A 9,050-nucleotide genomic window follows, 5' to 3' on the forward strand; every position below is an offset into this window, starting at 1 on the left:
TCACAGCTTCCAGCTCATTCTACCCTTCTTCATCTCCATCCTCACTTTGGATGTACCACCTAACCTTATTCTGCTTCGCCATTGGCCAAACAGCTTTACTTATCAAACAATGAGAGCAACGTATGGTCACAACATACAGAAAGACATTCCACAGTGGGATACTGCTAATATCCTTAGACTTTCGATATTGTTAAAGCTATGAAAAGTTATAGTTGTAGATTATAAGGAGGAGGACATAAAGAAAGATAGAAAAGGGAGAGGTTGGGATGAGAGGGAATGTATATGAATTATGCATGAGAATAGTAATGAGTACCTATTGACTTTATGGAGAAATACACAGAACAATCCTAAAACATACATGAGAAATTCACAAACAAAAGCAAAATCATTATGATATATATTGTTATATAAGTGTGTGTATATGAGAATAAAGTAGGCAAAAAAAGAGAAAAAATACTAAAAGTGGCAAAATTAAATATAACATGCAAACAAGAAAAAGGCAGAGTATAAAAAGTGCATCATATTAAAAATCAGCCACTATTTCTTCCTGTTAAATTTAATTTTTAAACTACAATTAAAACTTAAACTTGGGGTTGGAGAAATGGCTCAGCGATTAAGAATACTGGACTCTCAAAAAAAAAAAAAAAAAAAAAAAAAAAAACTCTTCAGAAACCCAGTTCAATTTCCAGCACCCACATGTCAGCTCACAGCTGTCTGTAAGTCCTGTTCCAGGGGATCTGACACCCTCACACACGCATATATGCAGGCAGAACACCAATGCACATAAAATACAAATAAATCAGTTATTTTTTAAAAAGTTAAATGGGCGGTGGTGGCACACACCTTTAATGCCAGCACTTGGGAGGCAGAGGCAGGCAGATCTCTGTGCGTTGAGGGCAAGCCTGGGCTACAGAGTGAGTTATAAGACAGGCTCCAAAGCTACACAGAGAAACCCTGTCGCAAAAATCCAAAAGAAAGTTAAGCTCACAGGACCCATACCCAAAAATGTTTACATTATTTTATATATAAATTATAATATATGAAGTTGAGTTTTTTAAAAACATCATGACCTCAATATTTGAGAAGCTGCTATGTATGAGGAAGATGAATTTCCTTGTGATACCGAAGGAGATATTGACGTTCAAAGGACAGTTTATAATGGAAGAGCTGAAAATTATGTAAGGGGGTGGTTCCCTTCCCTGAGACATCAGAGCAGGCTGCATGGCAACATTTGGATACAGATTCAGAGAAGTCCTGTGAGTTGGACAAGGACTTCATCATTTGCTTCCAAGTCTGATATGTTGCCCTAGATTCTCCAGTCCTTCCTTCTCTTCTGTCCTCTGCTTAAGAACTCAGGGTAGGGAGCAAAGAATAAATGTGTTTGCATCCAAACCTTATGTGACCCACAGGGTAGGAGAGGTCCTTTGACCTCCATACCAACACATACAGAGAGAGAGAGAGAGAGAGAGAGAGAGAGAGAGAGAGAGAGAGAGAGAGAAGAAAGAAACAAAGAAATGTAGCAAGTAATTTAAAAATCTCAGGATAAAAATTAGAGTGCCTACAGGATGGAGGTTTGTGTATTCAAAAGGGGTGGTTCAGCAAAGACATAGGATGCTTTCTAAGGGAGAGGCAGCAGCTATTCAGCTCCCACTGACCTCAGTGAGGCAAAAATCAGGGCTAGCAGGTCCTTATTTTGGGGGTTCGTGTATTTAGGATACTGAATAATAATGTTATTATTTGAACAGTATATGGGGAATAGGGAAAACTGAGGCCTTAATTCAGGTCTTGGGGAGCCCATTGACTGCTTTTAATTGCCTCGTCAGGGCCTACAGGTCTCTGGAGACTTAACTCATAAACAAATCTCCCTTTTGTGAATTGTAAAGGGGGCAATGCCCCCAGGACAGAATTGAAGGGCTCAGTTTTAGGGACAATAGCTGATGTGGTGTTATAACAGCTTTCAGGTCTGACTTAGGCTGAGTAAGGAAGTGTAGTGGAGATGATGGTGCCTCACCCCAAGTTGTGAATCTCAGCAGCCTCCTCAGCTGAAGGAAGAAACCACTTCTTACCACAAGCTCTCCAGGAAAGTCACCCTCACTCAAGCTCTCCACCTTACAGATGAAATCAGGTCTGAAGTAGCGAGTGGCTTTCCCTGGCTCCTAGGTAACAGTGCCATGTGGGTCTCACCTCAACTTTGATGCCAATAGACTCAAGAGAGGTAAGCACAGTAGTTTTCTTCTGTGGAGTTGTGGGTGAGTAATGATCAGTGGCACTTAAGCATCCACAGACAAAACCAGAAAATAATAGGCATTGCATTAGGCAGTTATGCAAGGTTCTGTTGTATCCCTGGACTGAGGGTGGAAACATGGAACTCAGGCAAGAAGATAGTCTAGCACTAACTGGGTCTTTCTCTGTCCTCCCACTCAAGTATACACAGCAGGTTGCACAATACTTTGTACTAACTTTCCAGTTACATAAAGTTAGGAAACTCACTGAACATCTATGGAACATTTGGTTTTCTCATTAAGTGTAAAGATTGGCTTAATAGTGTTTTGCAAAATTTAGCTTCTGTGATGCCAAGGCAATTACATGCAAAATAAGATACATACATCATCACTAGGAGACAAAGATTAGGGGTAAAGTCAGAGCTGTTGATACATCAAGGAAGACTTCTTGGAGTAGACAAGAGATGGAGACATGAGAGAAGGCAATGTTCTGCATGAGGAGTCAGTGTGAAAACAGAGTGTGGACTTGTTCATTTATAGTTTGGGTGTCAAATGAGCTAACTACATTCTAGAAAATATTGGTTGTTTCTGCCAAGATTGTCATGGAATCATGAAACTCATGGAAGAAAGATATGGGATAGAATGAGATACTGGGCGATTTTAGCAAGCAAAGGATGGACTGAGTAAGCAACAATTAAATCTGTGGAAGAGGAGGCGATGGTTAAGAATAGGAAGAAGGATTCATTGTTGCCTAATGAAGTTCCATGGTGAGGAGGTTCTTCTAGAAGCTAATAAAAAATTACATATTCAGATAAAAAGAGATAGAGAAATTACGTGTGTGTGTGTGTGTGTGTGTGTGTGTGTGTGTGTATCAATAATAATCAGAGAAGAAGCTATAGATTTGAGAATGTAGAAAAGAATGGGCAAAAATAATGCAACTATATTTCAGTTTAAAGTGTATTTTAAAAAAGCACATCATGAGGAAACACTTCTGAAAGGATATAAAAGGTGAAAACCCACACCCACACACTGACCTATTTAAGGATGACTCTCCCAATGAAGAAACTTGGAGATAAGGTAGACTTTCCTATGCTCAGTCAGATGATTGGCATTTCTGGATCAGACATGGCTCCATTTAGATAAAATAGGTGATGTATTAGAGTGGCATAAAGAAATGGAAAAAATGTGACTTTTGCTCTCAAGAATTTTATTATTGCAGAGATAAATACTCCTACACACATACACATACAGACATGAACATAGTCATTCAAGAGTTTTTCTGTTTCAAAAGTCAACTATGTCAAATATATCAATAGAAAACTAATTTAGTCAAGGAGATTAGAAGCATGTAAAGTTTTAACAAGATAGATCAAAATGTGAAAATCTGGAGTGTCACACCTGGGTATAATGCTACCCTAATTTGCTGAGAGAATGCTCAAACATTTTACAATGTAATAGAAGTTAAAGTTTCAGGTTCTGGATGAGCAGGAAGCTTTCATGTGACTAGATGCCAGGTTCCTTTCCAGGCAGTCTATATTTAGTCTGTTTTTCTTTCTTCCAAGTTTTCTTATATTATGATTTACCCTTGAAAGTCTCAGTTTTGGCTTTGGAGAAGAACAGAGGGGAGTTACCATCTTTCTCATAGTACAAGACTTTAACTGGATAGAAGTCATCAAGTGTATGCACTTGCTCTTGGCTTTAGAATCTAAAAACATAATTTAAAACACCTGCTTCTCATGAAGGACATTTTCACATCTTTGTTCCTAGAACAAGACAGACATGGCTCTGTTCCTCAGAAGCCCTGGCATGATGAAACTAAAGGTCATAAATTAATGTCAAGGATGGTAAGTGTTATGTGAGAAGATGAAGTGCCCATATGGCCATACACCAAGGAGTTTTCAGTTCCCACAAAAGTAGAAAGGAATTCTCCCAAGAACTGAGAATGTTACCTTCACAAAACTGACATTTAGGACTGGATAATTCATGTGTATGTAGTGTTGATGGGAGGCGCCGTGCACTGAAAAGACACAGCAGCACTCCTGGCCTCAACAAACCACAGAAATGTCTAAAGACATCAGAGAATCTTCCTGAATAGATGACTTCATCTCTGACTCAGAAATGCTATTGTAGACATAGTGGCATGTGCAGTGTGCTCAAAGAAAGTGCCAGCATAGAGGCTGGTGACTGGTTTTCTGGCCAGGTGACCAGCATAGCTGAGATGTGCTTCCCTGAGATAAGGCACACAGATGAAGCATTTTTATAAGGGGCAAGGATGAGTTTCGTGTTGAATGTGCTGAAGTCCAGGGAACTTCCAAGTGAAAATGAGAGGCAAGGAGATGTCAACTAACACAAAGATGTTGTTATTGTTAAAGGTAAATCAAGGACCCTGCTAAGGAGATAACTGGAATTTGATTAGGAACTTGTTACTCAACAGTTCTCAACAAGAAGTGGCATGGTGTTACCTGGGTCCACAGAGTGAATTGCCAGAGTTTGTTAGAAAGAAGGGAAGTTGAGAGAAAATGCAGACAAAACCCTCAGGGTATGAGGAAGCATACAAAGCTTAGATACTGTGTTTTTAAAACATAACTTCAGCATGCTTTATGATATGACTAATTTTCTGGTCTTGTGTTAGAGAGGGTAGATGCTGCTGTGTTAGACACCAGCAAAGGAGCAGGAAGAAATGTGGACTCTAGACTGATTGTTTTCATGAGATATTTCTTACAAGAAAGTGCTTTGTATCTGTGAGAATTTCTATACCTAAAAGGGGAAGTCCTTTTATGGTCAACCAGGCATCAAACTATCAAAACATCAGAAATACATAAAAAGATTGAACTAGATGAACAGCGGGAGTCTGAAATGCAGACAATAGATAGGGATGGAGACATATTTGGGTTTTATCAACACAGTGAGTGTGACTCACACCCTGAAATGCATGAATTTTCCAGGAATGCTTTATAGCATGATATTAGAAGAGAGTCAGCAATGTGCAGGTAGAGGACACCATGACAGAGGATGCAGGGAAGGAAGGAGATATCCAGGAAAGGAGTAGAAATGAATGAACAGAAAGGACCAGTTACTCAACATGTCAAATGCTACAAGGATGAGATCTGGAAGAGAGTGAGAACAGAAACTAGAGGTAGAAATGATATTTTAAAAATTGTAAGTCTTCGTAATAGATAATTTCTGTAGACAACTAACCAGATAAGAAGGAGAGGTAAGACATACGCAGGCAAGGATATGAATTTTTAATAGTGTTGATTCATAGACTTGAATTATTATTATTTTTTTTGCAGAACTTGTTAGCCCAAGTTTAGGGATGGAGCCCATAAAAGAATCCCATTCTTCCAGAATTGGATGGGTCATACTTTGATAGGCTTAAAGATATTAATAAGAACATTATGAAACAATGGCCAAAGAAATACTAGTAGGGAACTCATGGCCACACAGGAACAAAAGTCTATGGGTGATGACAAGTGGAGAGAGGTTGTTGTCACTTAAGCACTGGTTTTAGATTCTCTGCCAGGGATCAAGGAACAGAGACACAAACAGCTAAAGAATTGACTGCCAGGTTTCCCTCCAATGTGAAAGTAGACACTGGCCTGTGTTGAGTCTTTGCTGGATACATTCCCAGGCCATCTAGTTTTCTAATACATGAACTTCAGGTTTTCAAGTTGAGTCTTATACTTTAAGAACGAAAGCTAAGTTCAATTTTTACTGTTTAATATTATCTTAAATCAAATCATAGCTGTATTAGGTTTCTAAGTTTTGATTCATTTATAGACATATTAATATCAAGATAAGCTATTTATGAACAGCATTGTTGAACAAATATGGATAAGAATGGTCAAAACAGTAAAACCTTAATCTACCATGTTACAGACAATACGAGTTTATTCCTTTCCTGTTACACTGGAAACATGTATATGGCATATATATTCTCTAATGGAGGAGAATGCATTCATTTATTCATTTAACAATATTTGTTGAGTTCTGTTCATTCTTTATACACTGGTTTGGAAATGGCACTACAACAGTTAACAAATCACACCCTGTTGCATGGTCAAGAGTAGTGATGTAGAGAGACAAAGACTACAGGACCCAGAAAGACAAGAGCTTCATGGTCTTTTTCATGTCAGAGGTAAAGATACCAAACTAAATGTTGAGTGTTGGTCACTGGAGTTTGGGAAGTTAGGTGTGTAATGGGGATAAGAAGAGGCTGTGTTCTGAGTGTACTCTGTGATTATGCTGAATGATCTCATAGACCCTAGTAGTTACATGTACAATTTACACGTGTCAACAAAAATTAAGTAATTTAAAAATATATAATAAAAATATTACAAAACTTAATGTAGCATATTCTTAATAGCTTGCAGAATATATGATATCTTGTTTCATCTGTTCCGTGATAGCTAAACTGAGACTCACTGAAGTCAGTGAAGTGAACATGTCTGAACAGGTGATTCAGTTAGACAGTGGTAGAGTTGATATGCAGGGATCTGGTAAGGACTCAAAACAAACCATACCATTCTAAGACGATGAACTTGCAAAGGCCAACTTTGACATTATACACCTGAAAGTATGCATCATAAAAAAACCTATAACAATGACATATTTGACATCATCACAAAGATCTAATAAATGTGTTTGTTAAGGAAGATCTTTGATGTATTATTATCTACATGTAAATTAATATTTTATTGAATCATTCAACTTCTCCATGTTTTCCTCAACAGCATCAAAGATGTTGTCCGAATGGATTCCTGGCATCATTGGTCCAGCACCAACTCATTAGCCTTCTAGTTCAGCAGACTTAACAAGAGAACAAATTGACAGCTGGTCACAAGCAGGACTTTTGGTTTTGTGGTGCTAATCACAGCCACTGAGGAAATGGGGCAGTGGGGACAAAATTGTGGTCTCATCCTGGTTAGTCCTAGGTCTTCACCTACATGAAACACTCTGCCAACTGGACAAATGAGGAGCCAAAGAGACTGATAGAGAATAATAATGCTACATTTGCCCCTTTATAATTTTCAAAGAAAACTCTGCTATTACCTGTTACTGGGTTAAATCTTAACATCAGGGTGGGAAGGTGGTAAAGATGCTGTCTCTGATATCAGACAGAGATGTATCCATGGGCTTAAGGGAGATAGATAAAGTTCAGGACACATAGGAATAGGGTTATAGGTCAAACAAAAGATAATACTCCTGATCCCATCATTTCCAGTCTGAAGAGGACACAGGTAAGAATTTAACACTGGCTAAAACTGAACTAGCAAAATAGACAAGGAAAAGCTTTATTTTGGAGTATTTCAGGATTGTCTGGAATAATGTTCTAATCCGTGAGCTTCACAGCAGACACTCAATTGTCTCCTGTTATTTGGGCACATGAAAGCTATGGGCAGTTTCAACACCAGTTTTAGACAGGGTTTCATCTTAATGGGGTTCTCTGATTTTCCTCAACTGGAACTCATTTTTTCTGTTCTCATTTCCATTTTCTACTCCCTAACTCTCTTTGGCAACTCTGCCATCATTATTCTTTCACAACTGGATGCTCGACTTCAAACACCAATGTACTTCTTCCTCTGCCACCTCTCCTTCCTGGACCTCTGTTACACCACTAGCGTTGTGCCCCAGCTTCTGATAAACCTCCAGGGACATGACAGGACCATCAGCTATGGAGGATGTGTGGCCCAGCTCTTCCTTTTCCTTGCTCTGGCCTCCACAGAGAGTGTGCTCCTGGTGGTGATGGCCTTTGACCGCTATGCAGCTGTGTGTCGACCCCTGCACTACACGACCATCATGCACCCTCTTCTCTGCCTCTCACTAGCTATTGCTTCATGGGTAGGAGGATTCATGAACTCTCTGATTCAGACAAGCCTGATGATGGTGATGCCTCTTTGCGGACACCAACTGAACCACTTCTTCTGTGAGATGCCTATTCTTTTGAAGTTGGTCTGTGAGAACACAGAAGAAACAGAGGCCAAAATGTTTGTGGCCCGAGTTGTATTCTTGATATTTCCTGTAACACTAATTCTGGGCTCCTATGCAAACATTGCTCAGGCGGTGCTGAAGACCAAGTCAATGGCAGGGTGCAAAAAGGCCCTGGGCACTTGTGGGTCCCACCTTGTGGTGGTTTCTATGGTTTATGGTGCAGCCTTCTACACATACTTACAACCCAAGGGCAGTTATTCTGAGAGCAAGGGGAAGTTTGTTGCCCTTTTTTATATTATCATCACCCCCATGCTCAATCCTTTGATTTATACCCTGAGGAACAAGGATATGAAGAGGGCTCTGTGGAAGGTGCTAGGGAGAGGCACAGACTCAGGATAGAAGACCAAAGGACAACCAGTATGATTTGGTTTAACAGCTCCTGGGTTACAGACTCATCTGTCCTTGCAAAGCAATTTATCAGTAAAAAAAAATAAGCTTCCACAGACCCTATGGGTTTGATGCTTTGTTCTGAAGATGGAAGTGAGGAGGGTCTTTTGAAATGCTTTGTAGTTCAGTGTATATAATCCATATGATACAGGAAGTAAGAGTTGATTTGTAACATGGTGCTTAGGAAGTGGATTTTGTCTCCTCTTGTACAAAGTGGAGACAGTTTCTAGGTAAGCCTGGGAGAAGCATTGTTCAGATGGCAGTTCCTTCAGATTTCTAGCATGGTGCCATGCAGAATGCCCTATGAGAAAGATTTGCATCAATGCCTATGCTTCTAACTCCCTCTATCCTGCCTAGGTCCCTTCACTTCACAGGATCTCTTTTTGAGGTCTACTGATGCGGATAACTTTCTGTGTTATTTGGATATCATAAGGAAATAATGATTAGTGG

General features: G+C 39.5%; 1 protein-coding gene across 1 annotated transcript; it reads left to right on the top strand.

Annotated features, from left to right (window-relative positions):
- The first annotated feature begins 7,616 nt into the window (after window positions 1-7,616).
- Window positions 7,617-8,552, top strand: LOC114681511 (olfactory receptor 10-like). The gene has a single exon (XM_028855023.1). It carries the CDS (start codon window positions 7,617-7,619, stop codon window positions 8,550-8,552), a length of 936 nt encoding a protein of 311 aa, XP_028710856.1.
- Window positions 8,553-9,050: the final 498 nt, after the last annotated feature.

Source organism: Peromyscus leucopus, chromosome 8b, assembly GCF_004664715.2.
Source record: "Peromyscus leucopus breed LL Stock chromosome 8b, UCI_PerLeu_2.1, whole genome shotgun sequence".
Lineage (NCBI taxonomy): Eukaryota > Metazoa > Chordata > Mammalia > Rodentia > Cricetidae > Peromyscus > Peromyscus leucopus.